This window comes from Caenorhabditis elegans, chromosome II (genome assembly GCF_000002985.6).
Source record: "Caenorhabditis elegans chromosome II".
NCBI lineage: Eukaryota > Metazoa > Nematoda > Chromadorea > Rhabditida > Rhabditidae > Caenorhabditis > Caenorhabditis elegans.
In genome coordinates this window covers 5,633,770-5,654,470 of record NC_003280.10, presented here as the reverse complement: position 1 = coordinate 5,654,470, position 20,701 = coordinate 5,633,770, and the positions used below count along the sequence as shown (strand labels likewise).

Sequence of the window (20,701 nt, the reverse complement as noted above, 5' to 3'; positions counted from 1 at the left end):
TAAAATAACTGGATGACGACCAGCTGTTTTTTTGAATAATTATAAACTAAAAGTGTATATTTTATGCAATCGAAAAAAAAGAAAAAGGTGAAAAGGGAAGTGAAGAAGAAAAATAAAGAGAATCATTAGAATGACTGAAGATCATTTGAAACTTGAATGTGTAGGATTAACAGAAAGATATGTGGTAAAATGTAGGAGCACATGAAGTAAGAGGAAAACTCATCGTATACTAAGTTATTACTATTATTGATGTAGTTTTCTCATACGTTCGCACAGCGTATGAAGCATTTCTGAAGCTCTGTCAGGTACTCGATCAGTTCGCATAAATCGTTGATCATCAGGACGAATCGCCGGATCTGTGAAAATGAATTGATCCGCTTTACTTGTGGAACATCGTAGCACACGACCGTCTGTTGCTTGAATTGATCGAACTTTTTGAGTTGTAGGGTCCTTCAAATAATACATTTATGCTTTACGGCTCTCAGATTGAAAACTTACAATTTTTATTTTATACTTTGATGGAGCCACACTAGGTGACGAATTTTCATCAGTTGATACCCTTCTCTGAACATTAGCCGATGATGCTCGTTGAGATGAAGTTGGTTTCGTAAGAAAAGGAGCCGAATGGGGAACTAATGATGGCTGATTGTTCGATAAATTACTAAATGGAAATCGGGAAGTTTGAGAAGATCCTGATGGCATTAATGAAGACGGCGAACTGCCAACCCTAAAATAAAGTTAGAGGGTCTTTGCCAAAAAATTCAAACTTACATATTAGTTCCTGCACTGAAAACAATGGGAAAGCACACCATTCCTCGATCCATTCCGTTAAGACATTGCTCGAATCTTATTAGATATTTATATACTTCATTCACTTTTGTAAGTGTTATTCCAGAAACTGCCTGTTTTTGGGTCGCGATTCCATCGATGCAATTGAAAATTTCACCATTATCCATTTTACGAACAATTACTGATCTCGGAAGTTTGATACGGAGATCTCCATTCTCCATAAGTTGAGCTTGAGCATCTGGGAATTGTGATGGACGTCGAAATGTTACTTTTGCTACTCGACCACTTATCGTCACAGCAACCATCTTTTGGAGACGCATATAATCGTTTTGGACTTCTTTTGGCATTTGGGAATATCTGAAAAAAGTTGTTATTGGTGATTTTTGAATTATTATGTATTTAAAGGTCAATTTTCCATTTTTCGATGTTTTTTCAGTGAAAATCTAAAAATGAAATAAATAGTTTATTTTTCTGTTTAGATGTAATTGTTGTTTATTCGAAGAAAAATCTTGTGACAAATGAAATATAATTGTTCAGCACATTATCCAATTTATTCATCAATCTCCTACAAGGTATCATATTCTCCTTTACTCTCATAATCTCAATTTTTTTGAAGAGAGATACATTTAGCTGCCAACACATCGCCATCCTCCCCATAAAGAGACACATTTTACAACCCAATGACCTACATACATATTCAATTATTAGCTCAATTAAGAAGGTATCAACACGTACGATACACGTACTGCTGTACTTTTATGATTATCCTTCCCTGTGGGAACCCTTTTTGAATAGATATTCAAAACCCCTACAACTTTCTATTCGCATTTATATTCTGAAAATGAATGATGGAGAAAAAGGTTCAAAAGAAAACATTATCATTTTTTGTAGGTTTTTTTTTTCAAAAATCAAAAAATTTTAGTTTCTCGATTTTCTGAAAAATCGAAAAACCGACACCCTTGCTCGGTACCTTTCCGATTTTTAATTCTCAAAAAAACACGAGATACGGGAGAAAGTGAAACAAGCTTAACGGAACGATAGATAAGATCTTGAATGATAAGATTTCGGCGGACCGAAAAAAAAACAACAGCAGTGGCTATTAAGGTGACGAGAAGCTATTGCGGATGAAAAAGTGCCCTATTTTGGAGAACTGAAGGCTTATTTCAGAAAAAGAAAAAAATATCGGAGATAAGCGAATAATATGTATAAAAGGGGTTCCGTCAGAAAGTAGAAGACATCTTCTCCTTTTAATTAGGAATTATGGACGAGAAGGAACTGAATCATGAAGCTTCTATGCTTCGAAAGGTTGCATTTCTCGGGATTTGCATCAGGTAATTGTTATATTTTTGTTATATTTTTAAAATTAATATAATTTCAGCACAGTATCAACTTTAACTTGTATTATCGCTATTCCTCTACTCTACAACTACATGCAACATGTTCAAACCAATTTGCACAGCGAAATTGATTTCTGTCGTCATAGAACAGTTGGATTGTTCATTCAATACGAAAGAATGCAATCCGCATCAGGAATCAAAGGAAGAAGAATTATTGTAAAGAAACAAGCTGGCTACGATTTCGCTGAATCGAATACAAATGCCGAGTCCGGATTCAGTAGCAGCAAATCCTCTTTGGCTCCAGGAGGACAATGCTGTTCTTGCAAAACCGGACCATCTGGACCACCAGGACCACCAGGAGAAGATGGACGGGATGGTAGAGATGGAAAACCAGGACTTAATGGAGAAGACGGTACAGATGCAAAGGATTCAGCTCCACGACGTGATGCAGCTGCACCATGTTACGATTGCCCTGTAGGGCCACCAGGACCACCAGGAAATATTGGATCAAAGGGACAACCAGGAAGAAACGGGAAAGATGGTCTTCCAGGAGTTCCAGGACTACCAGGTCAGCCAGGAGAACCAGGAGATGATGGAGAGCCTGGAGAGGATGGAGACCCAGGTCAGCCGGGAGATAACGGAGAGCCAGGAAAATGTGATGAAGTGAACGTTGCTCAAGGGCCTCCAGGAAGTCCGGGACCTCCAGGATTACCAGGACCTGACGGGCTGCCTGGAACTCCAGGAAATCCAGGACAAGACGGTGAACAAGGACCAGCAGGTGAGCCTGGAAGAGACGGGAAAGATGGTCAACCAGGAAGACCCGGACAGCCAGGACCACCGGGAGAACCAGGAACCGGAGGAGGATGTGAACACTGTCCAACACCGAGAACTGCTCCAGGATATTAAATTGTTCATTGTTATAATTATTGGCGGAATGAACGTTTTTAAAATAATTTCAGCTAAAAATTTAGAAAAGAAGACAAAATATGGTGTTACTAGTTTCTACAAACGTTTCCGTTTTTTAATAGAATAATTAACTTACGAAGTATAAACAAAAGGATTGTTCGTCAACGTAATCAATTCTTCTTCTCCATTTCTTCCGCGTACTGTTCTATCAGGTATTCGATGTACATAAACCGTTTGAACCATTTCATCAACTTCGACAATCAAAATTCGTTTAACGAAATTCCCTTGAGCTGCAACTTCAAACCGACAACGAGTATCCAATTCAACAATATATCGTCCTCCAGCAGTACAAACTCTTTGTCCTTCTAACCTATCCATTCGGATCGGCCACAACTGTGAACGGTTTCGATCTTCACGGCTTGGAGGTACGGTACCGCGGCCACTGTCTCTATCCCGTTCTCTTCCTCTCTCAGAATCAAATCCTCTTGAAGATGTAGAAGGCATCTAAAAATAAATTGTAATATATTTTTAATGCATTTAATTGTCAAAAATAAAATAAAATTTTTGTGATCTGCTGGAACACTTACCCTGTCATGAATTGGTCGATTGCTCAGCGGTGCTCTGCCAGAATGTGCAGGTTGACTCGAAGACCTTATCAGAGCTCTGCCATCTCGAGATCGATCATCTCTTGAGGATCTTACTGGTTCCCTCGATCTCTGTCGTCGTCCATCCCGCGAGTGTTCTCTCGAGAAGATTACCGCATTTTCATTCGTATTCTCGTACATGAACTCTGATAAAACTATCTGCGTTAACGGAATACGCTTCTTTGCATCTGTATCCATCATTTGTTCCACTAATCTAGCAGCATTTGGTGACATTCCGCAGGTTGGTGGTAGTCCTTTAGGTGGGGGATTACGAGCAGTGAGCATAGTATAGAGAACTGCACCAAGAGAATATACATCGGCAGACTGGGTATATTCTTGATCGTATACTTGTGGAGCAATGAATCCTGGTGTTCCGACAATTGTACATGTGGTCTCACCACGCCCAAGAGTGGTCGCGAGGCCAAAATCGCCAAGTTTAACCGTCATTTTCTTCTTTTTCGAGTCTTTGATGAACACATTACCAGCCGAGAGGTCTCGGTGAATAACATTCACCCTGTGCATAAAAGATACAGCAGAAATCAGCTGTCGTAAAACATGAACTGCTGTTGCGTCGTCCAGAGCTCCGTGCTCCCGCACATAAGCTTGAAGAGATCCTCCTTCGCACAACTCCATGACTATGTATGTATAACCATCTTCAACGAAATCTTCGTAAAACTCGACCACATATTTGCTTTTCTTCAATTCCTTCATCGTTTGAATTTCCGTCCAAACACGATTTTTTGGCACCTTTTTATCGATCTGAAAATACAATTTTTGTAAAGAAAAAAAGTAGAAAAATTGTCCCATTCGAATATCTTTAGAAAACAGCATGAAACTTACCCTCTTAATCGCCACCTTCTCTCCATTTTCTCTTTGTGCTGCATATACAACGCCGAATCCACCTTTCCCGATTTCTTTTAAATGTGAATAGGCCTGAAGAAAATATAGATTCTTACATGGTATCGGCAAAAATAGTAGAAATACCTACACTCAATCTTGAACCACTCTTCCCACCGCTCATCTCATAGTTGATCAACACTTGGTGCGCTAAAAATAAGATGAAAAAACACAAAAAATAGGAAAAATAAATTTGGAGTTTGAAAAATCCGTTTTGGCGGCCGAGGGACTAGAATTCATATTTCGGTCGTCTGTCAGTAGAGCGCAACTGTTCAGTTATCGGTTTTCTCTGCGTCTCTCGTTTCGTAATGTGTTCAAACTCAACGCGCTCTCCAGGTCTGCACAATTTTTCTTTTTATTCCTTTTTGGAGTTTTCCATTTATTTTAAACGTTTCCGATTAAAAATACATAAAATTATTGATTACAGGATAAGGAAACTTCGGAGAAAGCCATCGTATGTCGTTCGTCCCATCAGAAGTTCGACTTGATCACACATTTTTAGAGTGGGACAAAGAGTGGATATTCCAGCGTCTGCCAAAGGTTTGTGACAAGCTTTTCGAATAATTAAAGTGTAAAACCCGTAAGTATTGAAATTAAAATTATTCATTTTTAGACCGAGATTCAAATTCCGCGCGAGTTTGAGCCAGATATCGAAACCGACGCAATTCCCACCATTGCTCGTCAGCCCGCCGACCCAAACACTACCTGGAACGAGACTGGTTTGGATCAAATTCAAATGGGACCAACCATCAATAGTACAAAAAATTAAATCAAGGTTTGTGAAAGTTGATGTAATTTTTTAACTTCTTACACAAATTTTCAGATGGGAAACGAACAAAGCTCGTCAACAGCGGGCACATCATCTAATCCTCAAAATCAACAGTCGTCTTTTTCATTTCTCACTCGAGCCAGTACTAAACGATCAAAAGGCATTATCACGGTCAAAGATGGCAATATTCCTCAAGAAAAACTCGAAGATGATGAAATTTACAAAAGATTCACCGAAATTCCCCGTTTTTTGCCGGTGATTCCAGCCGTAATAGGCAAACGAGATCCACAAACGAATCAAGGAGCTTCTTACACTCATCAAAAAATCAGTTCGCGGCCCTTTTTTCGGTAAGATTTATTCCTTTTATTCAAAGTTTTAAAGTCACATATTCAGACTAGCAACACGATTACAAGAACATTTTGCCGTTAATGCGAAAGCAGTGGCAGCAGATCAAGCTAAAATTCCAGCAACTTGCAAGAGTGTTGAAGCGAAAATGATCAGACTTATTGAAGAAACAAGAGCTCATAAAGAACAACATGACGGTTTTATGGCTGCATTGAGCGGACTTAATCAATTGCACGATGACATCTGTAGTATTCAGGTGCGAATTAGAAAAAGAAACAATATTTAATGCATCATACCAAAATTGATTTTTAAAATGTTGCACCTTACATTTTTGCTCAAAAAACTTGCTCCGTTTATCAAAAATTAATTTTCAGATAATTCTTGAAGATATTGTGCCAATGGTTGAAACGCTTAATGAAATTCTAACTCCCGACGAACGTCTTCCTCCTCTTAATCTTGGCTCAGTGCTCGACAGATCTCCCGTTCCAAGCAGTGATAGCTCACTTCAAAGTACGCCCCGCCATAATCAAAATATTGGTCATATTGATCAAATTGAGCCGATTGAAGAAATCCGCGTAGTTGATCTACCAAAATAATTAATTTGTAAATTTTTATTCTCTTCTTGAATCTGTTGCCCTATCGCCCTTCCCAAAAAGTCTTGAAGGCTTTATCTCACTTTCTTCTCGCAATATCAAAATTCCATTGCCGTTTTGTGATTTTTTATTTAGTTCATGCACATATTTATCCGTCAATCCTATTTTGATTTCTAAATTTATCATAAATTCTAGTATTTTTCGCAAATTAATCTAATTAATTTACTTTGAATCTAACTTATATGGTTTGTGCCTTTTTCATATTTCCATTTCTTGTAATTAATTGCATCATTAATTAATTTTTAGATCACCAGCAATGAATGCGAGCTCCAGAACCAAACCTGCAATCGATTTGAACAAGGTAATATCTTAAAATCTCATCATAAAACTTTAAAGCTAAATTTTTTAAGGTTCCTCCGATCGATCATCACCGTACAGCAGTAACATTCAACTGTCTCATCATGAAAATGACAGAAATGCTCAATAATTTCGGAAATAAAATGGAAGACATTTTGGAAAAGGCAGAGCAGAGTTTAGACACTGCCGATCGAAAGTTACGCTTGATGGAATCGAAATTGGCAGGAATGAGTTTGGAGGATAAATCAACCACCGCCACACCATCATCAGCACCAGAAATAGACGAAATTCACGAATCGAATCCCAGCTCTTCACAAATCGTGGAGGAAACAGTGGAAGAGAAACCAGAAGAACATACTACGACGGTTCTTATCAAAGACGACCCGGCTTATAGTAAATATTTCAAAATGCTGAAATTGGTGAGTTTATCCACTTGAAATTGCTTTAATAATACTGTAATTTTTTTTAGGGAGTGCTTGAAGCTGGTGTAATACAGAAAATGAAATCCGAAGGCGTCGACCCATCAATTTTGAAACGCGGTGATGAACCATCTCGTCCACAGGCACAGACTTCACGGAATTATGAATCTTCTGGAGAATCTACGGCATCCTTCTCTGACTCTGATTAATTTATTTTTTGTATATTTTTACGGGTTCATAAAATGTATAAAACATTATTTTTTAATTTTCGGAATATGATGTACTACACTGTTAACTCGTTTTAACGATTATGATATACTTCTATTCATTTTTTTAAAATTGATATAATATACATACTAATTTCCCTTTCAGACAAAATGAAATCACATTCAAATGTAACTACGCCACAAGCAGAACTTGTGAGCCCAGCCATGGGTGAACTACTCAAAAATGCCATCATGAAATCTGTAAGTTATTAAATTAATATCACATGGAAACTTTATTTGAAATTTAGGCTCCTGTCGCTCTTGCACTTATGAAAGGTGAACGTCCTGGGAAGAAAAAGAAAAATAAAAGGGAAAAACAAGGTGAGCGACCGTTCGAATAAATGATTAGACTATCGGCAGTTTTTCAGAAGATGACGTGGAAGTTACACCAAAGTCGAAAGAGAAACGTCGGAAAAGCGAGAAGAAGGAAAAACCTCCAATTTTGAATTATTTGGACGATTCAGATTCTGATTCGGCAGATTTTTCATCATCTTCAAAACGTAAAAGGTCGAAAAGGGCGCTGGAGAATGATTCTGACGAGGATGTGGGAGATGATGGAAAAGAGGAGGAAATGAAGAAGAAAAAAGAAAAAGAGGAGGAAGAAAGAAGGGCGAAAGAGGAAAGAAAGAAGGCGAAAAAAGAAAAACAAAGACAGAAAGAGCTGGAAGAAAGAAATCGAAAAGCAGAGGAGGCTGCTTCGAAACGAAGAAAACGAGAGGCTGAGGTTGAAGCTGAACGAAAAAGGAAACGGAAAGAGATTTCTGTGGATAGTGATGATGACGATAAACCTGCTTTGTTAGAAAAGTACGCATTTTTTAAAATTAAAAACTCGGTTTTCCAAAATATTAAAAAATACTTTTTTACCTTTTAATGAGCAGAATAATTCATAAATATGTCGAACAAATTGTGCAAAAATAAACTAATTTAGCTATGAGGTTTCTCGGTTTGAAGTTTCGAAAAACTAGGATTTTATGTTTTTAGTAAAATCTCCCCTTTTTCCAAAAAAAGTTGACCTGTAGTATTTTTTCTAATTAAAAAAAACCAGGCCGCTGGGAAAAATTGTAGATTCTAGCAAAAATTAGCATTCCTCCCAATTTTGAACCCAATAAAAAAGTATTGAGTAATTTTTGAGAAGTCTCATTACGAATTATTTTGACAGCTACAAATTCCAAATTTTTCATCGCCAAAAAAATTATATTCTTCACTAAAAATATATAATTTCAGACGGAATAGACGTGATTCCTCTACTCAACCATCTTCAAGCTCTTTTCAAATCAATCAGAAACATCTTCAGCACATTGATTGCAGTGGAAAGTCACGTAAAGATCTTATAACCGAATACAATTGCATTTCAACAACACACGCCGAGTTAAAGGAATTTAATGATTTTCTGGAGGAACGCGATCTATTGAAAGAGTATGGTCAATCACAGACATATCTTGACGAGATAAAATTATTCCCTGAAGAGCAATTGCTCACTTGCGATTCTGAAGTTTGCCCATTCATACTGACATATCAAACGTTAGTTGATTTTTAATATCTATCAAATTTTAATTTTTTTTTCAATTTTCAGGCCGTTATCAGCACTTTATCAGGAAGCACGTAAAAAGTGGATACCTCCAATAAATGAGTCGCCTAGCACTTCTCATCTTCGAAAGTATGTTAAATTCTTGTTGTATCATAAATAATTTTTCATTGTTTCAGTAAATGTGTAAATTGCGACAAGATGTTGTCTATGGTGACGGAGGAGACGTGGAAACATTATTTGGGAGCCAGTAGTTACTACTGTTCAGTGAAATGCGTTGCTGGAAAAGTAGAAAAAGTTATGAGGGTTTGTTTTTTTTAGTTTAATTTTAATTTTATCTAAACATATTTTACTTTCAGACGAATCCCAATGCTGAAACTATTACAGTAATGAATGCATTGACTGGAGAGACTGTTTCGTCGGGTGTGTATTCACGCGAACTTTGCTCATTTTTCCTTCTTGCTCCGAATTGGATGCCGTTCAGTACTGTACCGAGTAAAAATCCAGAGCCATTGGATCCAGAAGCAATAAAAAAGAAGGAAAAAGAAAAGGAGAAAGAAGCTGAACGAGAAAAGGAAAAAGCAAAAGATAGAGAAAAGAAAATAGCTGCTCTTTCGAAACCGATTCCCAAAAAGAAGCCAGAAACCACGAATTCTTTGCGACAAGCCAATCGAACTCATATGGAGACCGCTGTCGTTGCTCGAATTGATAGGATGAAGTTAAAAGGAATTGATCGGAAGGAAATGAAAGATCTTGTTGATCAACTCGAAGAAATGTTATTTGATAAATGTGATCGTAACATTTCTCATCCTAAATATCGTGTCTGGAAACAGCAGTTCATTCACAATTTTGAAGCTGAAAGTGCCAAGGATTTCGTGACGGCGGTTGTGTTAAAACGATTATCTGTGGAAAAATTGATTGCATTGGATGCGAATTCTTTGAGAAATCCAATGTGCTGGAAGATAAAGCCAGTCGGCGGATTAACTCAAGCTAAAAGAAGGTCAAATGCATCAAAAAATGTGAGTTATTTCAAAAATTTTGCTCCAAGAGTACGGTTCCCGGTCTCGACACGGCAAATTTTGATTAAATATGACAAGGTGTGCGCCTTTAAACTTTAAAGTTTAAAGAGTACTGTAGTTTCAAACTTGTGTTACTGCAGAATCTTTATTGATTTTTCTTAACTTTTCTCGCGAGTTGTAAAATTTATGTGATTTTCTTTTTATATCAAAGTTTATTGTAAATAAATAAATTATTCTTCATTTAATACCAATTTATCGTGACGAGACCGGTTACCGTATTTTTGGATCAAAATTGACAATGTTTTGCGTCTGGGTAATATTCATTAATTTTCAGCCACTCGATTCAATCATAGGAGATGATTCTCGTGATACGACCGGCGAGCACATGTCTCACGCATTCTCAAAAACTTGCAAAATATGTCAAGCAAAGCAGCTGGCGGATGCTGAAGAAAAGCTTCGGAAGCAAAAAGAAGAACGTGATCTGGAAGAGCGGCGGGAGAGAAATCGTGAACTTCGAGAAGCTATGCGTCAGGATGAAATGGAACGACGGAAACGAGAAGAAGAATCAAGGCATCGGAGGAAAGCTGAAGAACGAGATGAATGGGAGAAACAGAGGCAGAAAAGACGTGAGGAAAGAGATCAAGATCAAGATGATAATGACTTTGGTGGTGGATCTTTTACACCAGTATATGATTTCGAAGGGCCTTCCGATTCAAATAAAAATGAAGAAAAGGATGTAGACATGCGAGAAAGAGTCGAAACTCGAAGTGAATGGGAATTTCCGATACGAATCTACATGGCTGATGAGCCATTTGATTCAATTGCTACTCCAATTTTTGCTCAATCCGATGAAAATCGTCCACTATTCCGTCAATTCGATAGATATCTCGCTGAGAAGACATTCAATTTGCACACTCCTCGTCGTTTACAAGAGTTTCTAATAGAATCTAATAATGCAATGAATGATACTAGATCATGTGCATTTGCTGTGCTCAAACTGACTTCTGCTGGTACTTCGAACAGTTATCAGAAGGTTTTGGATTACAATTTGGATCAGGATACTGTATATCAGCTCGATTTCACGGTTGGAGATGAGATTCTTTCGGTTTTTCTTTTTCCGCATAGAGGATCCGAAATATTGCATGGTAAATTTTTTGACTTTTGTCTCAAAAAATACTGTATCAGGTCTCGACATCTATTTTCAATAAAAAAATTTTTTAAAGTAATAATTATATATATATATATTTTTTTTTTAAATTAATAATAATTCTTAAAAAATGTAATAAAACATTACAATATACGAAGTGTTGTCGAGAAGTTGTCCAATTTTGAAATTTTTGTTCAGAGAAAATCGAAAAGTCGATAAATTGAAAAATAGAAAATCGAAAAATTTTACATACAACTTTTTCTAAAAAAAAAACAAAGTTTTCAGCTAATTTTTTCTAAAAAAAAACAATGTTTTTTTTCTAAAAATCGGAAAAACCTACCTATTTTCGTTTTTCTCGAAAATCTAAAAAATCGAAAAATTTTGTAAAAAAAGTAACGAGAAATTCAAAAACGTTGACAAAGTTTTTTTTATGAAAAAAATGATAAATATACAATTTTCTTCTTTTAAAGTATATCAATTTTCCAAAAAACATATTTTTTGAAAAAAAAAAACTAAAAATAATAATTTTCAGATACATTTGCACCAGTCAAATACAACATTGGTACAACAGAAAATTGTTTCATGCTGATCGTTGTTCTACGTCCAAATTTTGCTGAACGCTTTCAATATTCTGTTAGAGTGTGTGATCTTGAAATGAAATCTCAACTGTTGCGGATTGAACGGGAGAAGTTGATGCAAACATCTTGGAGACAACAGACTCAAGAAAATGAAGAAAAAGAAACGTGGAAAAAGGATAGTAGAGCTTCAATATCCCCAAAAATATGTTCTAAAGATGCTGAAGATGCAACTTCTGAAGCAGTTAATCATTCGACACCATCTACTTCTGAAGATTTGGCTTCCAAGAAAGTTAAATTTATCCTGCAAATTGTGAGCAGCGCGAAACAAATTAGTGAGTAAACTTTCCTATATATTCAAAAATTTTAAATATTTTTTCAGAAGAGATCGTTGCATCTGCAAAGGATTTTATGATGGATCCAGATGTTTCGGATTCTGATAAAGATAAGATCAAGCAAATTATACAAGAGAAAATTGATGAGGAGAAAGCACTTAAAAAGGCTGAAAAGATGAAGCAGAAGACTCAGACTAGCGATGATTTGGAAGAACCATCTATAAGCGAGCAAACTCTCAATGGCGCCGAAGTTCCTTCTCGCTCGAATCTCGACTTCAGCCGTCCACCTCCAATCTTCTCTCAACAATCGGCGGCACCTCATGTTGTCACTGCTTCCATGGATGTTCCATCATCGTCTGCTGCAGTTCAATCTCAGCATCCGATGACGGCTCAAAGTGTCACTCCAATGGCATCGCACATAGTTCCTGTGGCTGCTCCGGTACCTGTTCCAACACCGTTCACAATTCCTCCACCGGTTCCACCACCACCTCCGACAGCAACTTCAACACAATCTCAGCAACCTCAGTTCCTCGAAGGACTCGGAATGACGGATAATGAAATAGTGGCCGATGCGATCCGACGAGGGATGGTTGCTCCGATTCCACAGGAACTTCTTATGGGATCCGGTCCCGGGCACATCAGAGATAGATCACAACCTGCGCTCACAGCAAGTGTGCTCACTGGATCATCACTTGAAGCCGATATGAGAAAGTTGATGGAAATGAATAGACGGATTCAGATGGAAAAACGATTTGCACAAGATATGGATGAAGTCGAAGAAAGAAGAAATATAAGAAGAGGTGGATATAGACCACCACCACCGTTCCATAATGGAACTGATATGATGGAAAGAGACATGGAGAGACGCGATCATTCCATGATGAGACCTCGTCCAAATCACCCTCTTTTGCAAATGGATACAGGTAATTTTTTTTCTTTAGTAAGAAACTTCATGATTTCAAATTCACCATTTATGAATAATTCCAATAAACTCTGTGATTTACAGCTCCTCCTCAAAACGGATCTGATCCACCACAACCTTCCGAATCCTGTCCTGCTCCACCGAAGAATAGCTCTAAAAAGCGAAATAATCGGCGAGGAAATCGTCGGAACACAAATGAACACATCCAAGCCAATCATGAGGATTCGGATAGTTTCTCAACGAGTAGAAGTTCTTCCCCATCACCGCCTCCGCCACCTCCACCTCCACCTCCTCCATCTGATGATCTTACGCCGGTTCCACCTCCTCCACCTCCACCGCCGACGATGAGTAAGGCTCCAACTGGTGTACCTCTTCCAGTTCCACCACCACCTCCATTGTTCTCACCATCAATGATATTGCCACCTCCTCCACCTCCTCTTCCCAGCGAGGAAAAGAAGAATCCGTTGCCGACCGCTAATAATGGGCATACTGATAACGGTTCAGATGATATCGATAGGAACGTACCAACGCCACCATCTCAAAATCAGTATTCAATGCCTCCGCCAGTGATGGGAGGACATGAAGGTTCATGGAGAGGAGGTCCACCGATGCGTGGAATGCCACCACTCGGAATGATGAGAGGGAGAGGTGGACCACCACCGCCGAGAGGAATGAATTCTCCAATGAGAGGAATGCCACCACCAATGCGAGGTGGAGGGCCACCGATGCGAGGAGGACCACCTATGAGAGGAGGACCGCCAATGTTCCGCGGAGGTCCACCTGGTCCAGGAAGAGGAATGCCATCTCCAATGATGAGAGGATCCTCAATGAGAGGCGGTTTTCCTCAAAGAGGCGGAGGACCTGGAATGGGACCATCTCAATATTATCATGGTGAGTTTAGTAATTGATATCTGAAGAATACTTTGAAAAGTCTTTTTCTGTTTTAAAATATGCTAATTTCAGATTCTCCACAAAATCGAGGTCCACCCATGGGTGGTTTACCACCCCCACATGGTGGTATGAACGGTTGGAGAGGAGGTCCACCTCCTCCACGCGGAGGATCACATTGTCAAGGACCACCACCATTGATGGGAGGACCCCCACCTCGTCTGGGTATGCCGCCGCCTGGCCCGCCCCCACCAAACGGAGGACCGCCACCACCGTCAGTCGAATGGACCAGCAGATTTTGATTATCCCCGTTCACCTTCACCTGTTTACCTGCCTGCCCAATTTATAGCTCTCGTTCACTTTTTACATGACCGGTACAAAAAACAATGACTGACGAATATACTCCACCAATTAGTATATATCACTTGGCTTCTTAGGTTCTAAAATGATGCATTATGTGCCAATTTTCATAAGTTTATTTCGATTCTCCTGTTCTCTCTGCTCTCTTACGTGTATCACCTTCTCTCCGTCAGATTTTTAATTCATAATTTTATATATAACTTGATGTCTTGATAAAAGTACAGCTTCATCCCTTTTCTCCCTTCTCACAGCCCGTTCCTTTTTTTGTGTTTCAATTTCTTACCGCTTTTCGCTTAATAAAGTGATGAGTTGATTAAGGTTTCTTTCTGTTTTTTTAAATGAAAATGCCAATTACATAGTGATTGACAACTCTTCGAATTTTGCTCATGGGAACTATGTTAGATAAAAGTTCCGAACATCAACCTCTTTGTTCATCTAATTTGAAGTCGCGCACAAATAAGTGTTTTGAGATTCTCGGTCATATACTCCTCTCGGGCAAAGAATGAATTACAATTCCTGTGGTTCTTTGTGTTTTCACAGGCTTATTTAAGGTTTCTGTCAAAAGCTGAGAATTTGAATCACGAAACTTTATTCATAAAAAACATACGAGAAAACGATTAAATACATAAGTGTTGGATAATTGACAGAGACCATATGGAGTAGTGTAGAGTTGATAGAAATAACTTGATGTAATGGTTGAAAGTGACTTGATGAACAACAAGTTGAAACCACAAGTTGATATCAAGGAAGACGAGTTCTGGAAATTGAATATCAACTTTTGCGAAATAGGAAATAACTTACAACGAGGCCAAAGTGATTTGAGAGTGAAGCGCTTCTTAGAAGCCGGCTCCCAATCAAAAGGAAATTCCTTCAGACGGCATCTCTTCATTACTCGCCTCAATGCATCATATATGTAACGATAGTTTGGCTCCTCAAAGAAGCTTAGTCCATCGATATACCTGAAGATAATTTAAAAATAAAAATAAATAGAGTTTTAAGACTCACTCTAATATTTCCTTATATTCTTTTGGGCAATCATGCAACATTTTTGAGAGATATGGTCTTTCCAATAATTACTCTTCATTTCTCCGATCTCATCTAGTTCTTTTTCCACATTCAAATTCGACCATGGTAGCTTTCCGGTTGTCATCTCTATCATCATGTAGCCCCTAGAAAAATACATTTTTTTGTGTGCAAATCTGTTGATTCAAGAATGAACCCCTGTTATACCACTAGTAGCTCAACACCGCCCCTTTGTTCCCACTTACCAGCTTTCCAGATCACTCTTTCGGTTGTGTTCAGCTCGATTGTGGGATGCCCTGGGCGCATAAACGGGGGTACCCCGAAATTGGCATCTTGTTCGGGGCTGATAGATTACATTATCTTGACCACAGTATCGACGACTCATTCCAAAATCCACCAAAAAAATACGTCGAATGTCTTTTCCACTACCCACACAAAAATTCCCGGGTTTCAGATCCCGGTGCAGATAGTGGGACCAATGGACAACTCTATGGCTTCAAGGCATTGGTAGAGCGACCCAATGGCAGTCGATAATGAACATTTATTGCCTGGGAGAGCACCAATAATGTCTTCGAGTGATTTCCCGAACAAAGGCATTATCAAGAATTTCGTTCCATTGAATACACCTTTATCTGAAAAAAAAAACTTTCTCAAAATAGAAATGTACTACATACCTGTCACTTCCGGAACGTAACTTCGAAACACTCTTAGCATAGTAACCAACTCTATTCGAAGATCCTAAACTTATGAATAAAATTTAAAAACTTTGGCGCTTTTGCGAAAACTCACATTTGATGGAGAACCTGGTAGTTCTGCTTTTAAGACCAGCCGCGTACCGGTTGACTTTTCAGTGACTTTGAAAATTGCGCCGAACGATCCTTCGGCTATCTTTTCATTTATCGTGTAGGTTGAGATACTTGTTGTCAGTTCAGTTCCACCGGCTAAAAACGGAGTCGTAGAAGTTTCCATTTCGTCTGATTTTCGTCTAATAATTGAGAAATTAAAGACTGACTAACTTGAGTACAAAAACGTGTTTGTTTTTATTTCGAAAAAACAACTAAACTAATAAAAATGTGACCACACGTTTCCATTTGTGATTTAAAAAACTATTTTGGTTTGAATGAAGAAACCTTTGCAAAAGTGCTGTTTTCTGGAAAATGAAAACATATATGGCAATGATAATGTTAGAAATTGGTCTACAGATGTTTGTGACTAAACATGTTTTTCGGTAATATCTCCGTCGGTTTTGATAAAGCAGTGTAGAAAAAGTTTTCAAGCTAATATGTGGTATTATTATATTATCAAGTAATCAACTATGCGCGATCCGGAGCAGGGATGCAAATTTCCTGTTTCTTGTTTCTTGCATTTCTTGCATGCACGTGCACGTTTGCAAGAAATTTCTTGCTTCCATTTCTTGCAATATTTTTTGCAAGAAAAGTTTAAGAAATTTTTTTTTAATTTTCAGGTTTATTCCGACAAAAATCAGTACAAGATGGAGGAAATTCTATGAAAATATAAAAATGTTATAGTTGGGGCCCAATTACAATTTCATTTATATGACATTGAGAGAGTCCGTTCTCTGTTTTTCGTGTTTTTATTTCCTTTCTCTTAATAAAGTGATGCATCGAGTAATATGAGATTTGACGATATTCTACACCGAAAAGCACAAAAACAAAGTGGTAAAAGTCATTTTTCATATTCAATGAGCGGAGTTCGGCCACATCTGAGAATTGGCATCGATTCATCTCTGAATAATAAAGGTATTTAGAAAAGATTCAGAACTTTTAGCTGTTTTCTAAATTAAATTGTTGTTGACAACTATACGGATAATAGGAGATGTAGGATTACTGTAGGAGCAGTTTTCGATTTATTTTGGTTGTTTTAAACAAAAATCCTTTTTTTTTCGCAATAAAAGTTTTACTGCCAAAAATGAGTTGAATTCTGTAGTTAGATAAATCTAAAATTTATTCATGTAAGTTACCTTAAAACTCATAAAGGAATAAAACAGAGTATTTATAAAAACAGGATCAACATTCAAAATTGGACACCACGTTGGTCTAGAAGTCGAGCAATGTGAGACCTTGCTGAAAGCTTTAAAATGGAGTTACGAATTCATTCATTATAAAAATCAAATTGGACATATTCTTGCAAATGGAACTGCAACAGGTACCATCTTTTAATTTTTCATGAAAACAATGCTTCTGGTTTTTATAATGCTTCTTAAAATTGAGTGGCATTTTTGCTGCCAAATGTTTGAGAGCAGTATACCCTTCAAATAGAAAAAAAAATCTGGAAAATCTTGTTTTAAAAGTTTATTGTTTTATTCTTGCTCAATTATTTTTCTAAACATTTCTGAATTTCAGAAAATTGTGGACTATTAATATTATTCTTCAATATATTATATAAATGTGTACTAAATCTTTCAGGAATGTTGGGTGACATTCAAAAAGGAAGAATTGATATGGCTTGTGGTAGGTTCCGAATGACTGCTGACCGTGCAAATGTTCTTACATTCACTTATCCAACTCAATTTGAAGTGAATCAAGTATATCTAATAACTGATCCTCAAAAATCAGTCGACGTTGTTTTTCTATTTCATCCGTTCTCTACAACTGTCTGGCTTCTTCTCAGTTTGACAGTTTTAGTTGTTGCAATTGTATTCTTCATATTAAGATTTGTTGAATTCAAATCAACCAAGGAAACTGAAAGCTCTTATGAGTAAGTTTACAAAAGAAAGAAAACTTTATGATTAAAATATTGCAGATGTATTCAAAACAGCATATTCCAAGTTTTATTGAGCACTTTCAATTTGGAAATTCGAGTGGCAAAAAAGTCGACATTCTTCGCATTTCATGTAAATTGGGAAACCTAGGAAACATGAAAAATTAATAGTTCAAAGTTCGATACCACACTTGAAAGGAAACTTGTCAGATGGGAATAACCATCAAGAAGTGGGTGGGGCTTATTTTGGAGCATTTTCGAAAAATGGTTATTTCAAAGCTTATTGTGAAAATCGTAAAGTATAACAGAGAACCTACATATTTAACAATATGAGTTATAAAAATCAAGACAAATCTCAAACCTTTGCTCCACCCACATCTTGGACATTTTGCTGAATTTCCAATGATTTCAAAATATCTAAAAATATATAAATATTCAGCTGTTTTCTACAATATGGTTACTTGCTTGGTTTCACGTTTTTATCGATTTTTACACATCAGAGTTAAGTGGAATGATGGTTGTTTCTGACAAAAGACAAGTTCCATTTGATAATTTTTATGGATTTATTGATCACCTCAGGTAGGATTTTGTATAATCAATCATCTTTAAATTCATCGTATTAGTATAAATATAGCAAAAAAAAGTTTTTATCTGAGACTACAGTAACACCTAGTGTTCTTACAGTACTCCTATTACACAGTACACTTAAACTTTCCATAATCCCCTTTCGAAACTCCTTGGACAGTTTTAGACTGATTTTCCCATAAAACTACAGTACTCCTACAGTACCACTGTGTTTCATATTATAATTTAATTTATAAAAATAGTGCAAATATTTCAGAAAAGGAAACTATCGTCTGTTCACACCATCTGCCGACCGTATTCCAGAATGTCCACATGAGATAACAACATCCAAATGTAATGCAATATTTTCTGAAATTCTATCCAAACATCCTCCGGAATATGGAGATTTAATGCAACTCAACGATCGAGAATTTGTTTCATCAGTTTGTTCATACTACTGTCTTTTTGTCCAGACGCGAAATTTTGTGATTTTTTTTGCCAAAAATACGGTACCTGGTCTCGCCATGACGAATTTTTATTAAATGCAAAATGGCGTGCGCCTTCAAAGAGTACTGTAATTTGGAATTTTCGTTTTTGCGGAACTTTCGTAGATTTTTTCTCAGGTTAAAATTTATATGCTCCTATAGTCTATTAAAGTTTTTTTATTTATAAAAATATGTTCTATCAAATAACTATGAAAAATCGATGAAAATTGCTCGGCAATTAAAATTTGAAATTACCGTACTCTTCAAAGGCGCACACCTTACCGCATTTCACAAAAACTTTCCGAGGCGAGACCAGGTATTGTATTTTTAGCGCAAATATCTCAAAATTTTGCGTCTGGGTAATACGTTTCATCACAGCATAATTTCAGAGAAAAATACCATTGGTCGGATTTGGATGGTATCCAGCTCAACGAATCTCCTCAAAATTCTCCATTTGGACTCAAGAATTATTTCATTCAGATATATGGCTTATTAGAGACTTTCCGGTTTTTTGAGAATTCCGGATCAACTTTTTGTATTTTTGAGTATTTTCAGGTCTGCCCAGCCGCTTATATTGTGCGCCCAACGTTTCCATATCTTGACGAATTGAACGAAATGATCATTAAAGTTCTTCCAGCATTTAGTGTACAGACTGGGGAATTATTTTTCGAAATTTTAAATCAACAATTTTCAGAGAATCGATAATCATTACACACCAGCCTATCCAGAATTGACACTAACTGGAAAACCGTCAAAATCTTCGTTCTCTCTGAACCAACTTTCTTCAATATTTTTGATTCATCTTCTCGGTGCATTCGTTTCAACATTATTTCTTATTGCGGAACTTGTGATCGGTAAAACAGATTTTCTAACTCATATCGTTGTGTTTTACCGTACTCTTAACTTAGACTACGGTAAAATTTTCTTTTTCCCAATCAATGTTTCATCGTCTTATGGCTCATACTTTTCAGCTGAGTTGACCAAACGTCACAATATTGATAGCACACTTCAAACGAGACTGGATAATTCAAAAAGTTTGAAAATGGAAAATGGATAGCTTTCTACAAATGAAAAACGGTTTTTTAAATTGTTTTTTTTTTCAATTTTTTTCAATTTCTCCTAAAGCTTTGCTTTTGTTTTAGAATTAATTCTTAATTTGTTTTCATGAAAAATATGGAGAAAAGAATTCATTTGTGGGTGACTTTACAAAGCATACCAGCAGAAATACACTAGTAGAAAAGCGGGAAAATGAATAGAAATTTACAGAAACCAAGTAGAATAATCACATTCAATAAATACACTTTTTGAGATGATAGTTTTTAATCGGCAGCTGCCAATCCACACATCGAGTAATCTTGTCTTTCTGCTTCATTTTGGAATGCAGCTCCTCCTGACGAGCAATACTCAGTTTTCCCAATAATACTTTTGGAAGTAGACCGGGAAAACAGTATTTTCTATGTGTTTATATTTTAATTTCAAGTTTTAACTATTTTAGCAAGGATCTCTAAGTTTTTCGAAAAGCCCAATTCTCCAAATTTTGGAACTTTTAAACTAAAAATTTCCGTATTGATCAGATCAAGAACAAACTGAAAAACAGCTTTCGTATTCATAATATTAAAGGTTGAGTAGCGCCGGAATGGTTAAAAACCACTCCTATAGGCATATATGCAAAAGTGAACAAACATCATAATAACACGTTTCAAAAACATTTTATCGACAGTAAAAACATTTATTGAGAGACATTTACCGAGTTTTTACCATTTTTGAAAAAAAAACTATAGCACTATCGTTTGTTCGAATTCTTATATTGTTCGA

The 20,701-nt window shown here is 36.9% G+C and overlaps 8 protein-coding genes and 1 non-coding gene across 9 annotated transcripts; 7 read left to right on the top strand and 2 right to left on the bottom strand.

Moving 5' to 3' along the window:
• Positions 1-48: 48 nt before the first annotated feature.
• Positions 49-4,723, bottom strand: zyg-1 (putative serine/threonine-protein kinase zyg-1). Its single transcript, NM_062702.6, has 7 exons — positions 4,665-4,723; positions 4,517-4,609; positions 3,620-4,435; positions 3,169-3,536; positions 772-1,146; positions 499-727; positions 49-450 (listed from the first exon to the last, which is right to left on the bottom strand). The coding sequence occupies exons 1-7, from the start codon at positions 4,695-4,697 to the stop codon at positions 244-246; spliced, it is 2,121 nt and encodes a 706-aa protein (NP_495103.1). The 5' UTR covers positions 4,698-4,723; the 3' UTR covers positions 49-243.
• bli-2 (Nematode cuticle collagen N-terminal domain-containing protein) lies at positions 2,037-3,077 on the top strand. The gene is made up of 2 exons (NM_062703.5): positions 2,037-2,120; positions 2,168-3,077. The coding sequence occupies exons 1-2, from the start codon at positions 2,050-2,052 to the stop codon at positions 3,030-3,032; spliced, it is 936 nt and encodes a 311-aa protein (NP_495104.1). The 5' UTR covers positions 2,037-2,049; the 3' UTR covers positions 3,033-3,077.
• Positions 4,724-4,778: 55 nt separating the features above from the next.
• On the top strand, positions 4,779-4,852 carry F59E12.14. Its single transcript, NR_051085.1, has one exon. It is a non-coding gene; the product is annotated as an Unclassified non-coding RNA F59E12.14 (non-coding RNA).
• A 148-nt stretch (positions 4,853-5,000) lies between these two features.
• F59E12.17 (Anaphase-promoting complex subunit 13) lies at positions 5,001-5,676 on the top strand. Its single transcript, NM_001393080.1, has 3 exons — positions 5,001-5,113; positions 5,187-5,348; positions 5,397-5,676. The coding sequence occupies exons 1-2, from the start codon at positions 5,030-5,032 to the stop codon at positions 5,340-5,342; spliced, it is 240 nt and encodes a 79-aa protein (NP_001380180.1). The 5' UTR covers positions 5,001-5,029; the 3' UTR covers positions 5,343-5,348; positions 5,397-5,676.
• On the top strand, positions 5,185-6,489 carry sam-4 (BLOC-1-related complex subunit 5). Its single transcript, NM_001381430.3, has 4 exons — positions 5,185-5,348; positions 5,397-5,689; positions 5,736-5,943; positions 6,062-6,489. Exons 2-4 carry the CDS (start codon positions 5,397-5,399, stop codon positions 6,281-6,283), a joined length of 723 nt encoding a protein of 240 aa, NP_001367525.1. The 5' UTR covers positions 5,185-5,348; the 3' UTR covers positions 6,284-6,489.
• Positions 6,490-6,586: 97 nt separating this feature from the next.
• Positions 6,587-7,312, top strand: ddl-1 (WASH complex subunit homolog 3). The gene is made up of 3 exons (NM_001383847.2): positions 6,587-6,641; positions 6,691-7,056; positions 7,107-7,312. The coding sequence occupies exons 1-3, from the start codon at positions 6,597-6,599 to the stop codon at positions 7,263-7,265; spliced, it is 570 nt and encodes a 189-aa protein (NP_001370457.1). The 5' UTR covers positions 6,587-6,596; the 3' UTR covers positions 7,266-7,312.
• A 116-nt stretch (positions 7,313-7,428) lies between these two features.
• Positions 7,429-14,408, top strand: F59E12.9 (TFIIS central domain-containing protein). The gene is made up of 12 exons (NM_062699.5): positions 7,429-7,523; positions 7,571-7,643; positions 7,691-8,126; positions 8,547-8,843; positions 8,896-8,979; positions 9,027-9,153; positions 9,207-9,866; positions 10,201-11,011; positions 11,546-11,923; positions 11,971-12,846; positions 12,930-13,736; positions 13,809-14,408. Exons 1-12 carry the CDS (start codon positions 7,434-7,436, stop codon positions 14,033-14,035), a joined length of 4,866 nt encoding a protein of 1,621 aa, NP_495100.1. The 5' UTR covers positions 7,429-7,433; the 3' UTR covers positions 14,036-14,408.
• A 256-nt stretch (positions 14,409-14,664) lies between these two features.
• On the bottom strand, positions 14,665-16,112 carry F59E12.3 (Protein kinase domain-containing protein). The gene is made up of 6 exons (NM_062698.6): positions 15,906-16,112; positions 15,791-15,854; positions 15,362-15,748; positions 15,099-15,262; positions 14,895-15,052; positions 14,665-14,850 (listed from the first exon to the last, which is right to left on the bottom strand). The coding sequence occupies exons 1-3, from the start codon at positions 16,083-16,085 to the stop codon at positions 15,567-15,569; spliced, it is 426 nt and encodes a 141-aa protein (NP_495099.2). The 5' UTR covers positions 16,086-16,112; the 3' UTR covers positions 14,665-14,850; positions 14,895-15,052; positions 15,099-15,262; positions 15,362-15,566.
• A 1,432-nt stretch (positions 16,113-17,544) lies between these two features.
• Positions 17,545-19,943, top strand: F59E12.8 (PBPb domain-containing protein; the record flags this gene model as incomplete). Its single annotated transcript, NM_001377803.1, has 8 exons — positions 17,545-17,834; positions 17,880-17,970; positions 18,277-18,416; positions 18,679-18,844; positions 19,276-19,392; positions 19,442-19,531; positions 19,581-19,740; positions 19,858-19,943. 8 exons carry the CDS (start codon positions 17,545-17,547, stop codon positions 19,941-19,943), a joined length of 1,140 nt encoding a protein of 379 aa, NP_001364714.1.
• Positions 19,944-20,701: the final 758 nt, after the last annotated feature.

What these genes read in the sequence shown, in the direction of transcription:
- F59E12.3 (NM_062698.6), bottom strand. Translation starts at nt 16,085, where the DNA reads ATGGAAACTTCTACGACTCCGTTTTTAGCCGGTGGAACTGAACTGACA. An exon ending in TACCAGGTTCTCCATCAAAT is followed by an intron (nt 15,855 to 15,905) that starts GTGAGTTTTCGC and finishes TCATAAGTTTAG; the next exon opens with GATCTTCGAATAGAGTTGGT. An exon ending in TTACGTTCCGGAAGTGACAG is followed by an intron (nt 15,749 to 15,790) that starts GTATGTAGTACA and finishes TTTTTTTTTCAG; the next exon opens with ATAAAGGTGTATTCAATGGA.
- ddl-1 (NM_001383847.2), top strand. Translation starts at nt 6,597, where the DNA reads ATGAATGCGAGCTCCAGAACCAAACCTGCAATCGATTTGAACAAG. An exon ending in CTGCAATCGATTTGAACAAG is followed by an intron (nt 6,642 to 6,690) that starts GTAATATCTTAA and finishes AAATTTTTTAAG; the next exon opens with GTTCCTCCGATCGATCATCA. An exon ending in ATTTCAAAATGCTGAAATTG is followed by an intron (nt 7,057 to 7,106) that starts GTGAGTTTATCC and finishes AATTTTTTTTAG; the next exon opens with GGAGTGCTTGAAGCTGGTGT.
- F59E12.9 (NM_062699.5), top strand. Translation starts at nt 7,434, where the DNA reads ATGAAATCACATTCAAATGTAACTACGCCACAAGCAGAACTTGTGAGC. An exon ending in AAATAAAAGGGAAAAACAAG is followed by an intron (nt 7,644 to 7,690) that starts GTGAGCGACCGT and finishes GCAGTTTTTCAG; the next exon opens with AAGATGACGTGGAAGTTACA. An exon ending in AAACCTGCTTTGTTAGAAAA is followed by an intron (nt 8,127 to 8,546) that starts GTACGCATTTTT and finishes ATATAATTTCAG; the next exon opens with ACGGAATAGACGTGATTCCT.
- F59E12.17 (NM_001393080.1), top strand. Translation starts at nt 5,030, where the DNA reads ATGTCGTTCGTCCCATCAGAAGTTCGACTTGATCACACATTTTTAGAG. An exon ending in TATTCCAGCGTCTGCCAAAG is followed by an intron (nt 5,114 to 5,186) that starts GTTTGTGACAAG and finishes ATTCATTTTTAG; the next exon opens with ACCGAGATTCAAATTCCGCG.
- sam-4 (NM_001381430.3), top strand. Translation starts at nt 5,397, where the DNA reads ATGGGAAACGAACAAAGCTCGTCAACAGCGGGCACATCATCTAATCCT. An exon ending in AGTTCGCGGCCCTTTTTTCG is followed by an intron (nt 5,690 to 5,735) that starts GTAAGATTTATT and finishes TCACATATTCAG; the next exon opens with ACTAGCAACACGATTACAAG. An exon ending in ATGACATCTGTAGTATTCAG is followed by an intron (nt 5,944 to 6,061) that starts GTGCGAATTAGA and finishes ATTAATTTTCAG; the next exon opens with ATAATTCTTGAAGATATTGT.
- zyg-1 (NM_062702.6), bottom strand. Translation starts at nt 4,697, where the DNA reads ATGAGCGGTGGGAAGAGTGGTTCAAGATTGAGT. An exon ending in AATCCTTTTGTTTATACTTC is followed by an intron (nt 1,147 to 3,168) that starts GTAAGTTAATTA and finishes AACTTTTTTCAG; the next exon opens with ATATTCCCAAATGCCAAAAG. An exon ending in TTCAGTGCAGGAACTAATAT is followed by an intron (nt 728 to 771) that starts GTAAGTTTGAAT and finishes ACTTTATTTTAG; the next exon opens with GGTTGGCAGTTCGCCGTCTT.
- bli-2 (NM_062703.5), top strand. Translation starts at nt 2,050, where the DNA reads ATGGACGAGAAGGAACTGAATCATGAAGCTTCTATGCTTCGAAAGGTT. An exon ending in TTTCTCGGGATTTGCATCAG is followed by an intron (nt 2,121 to 2,167) that starts GTAATTGTTATA and finishes ATATAATTTCAG; the next exon opens with CACAGTATCAACTTTAACTT.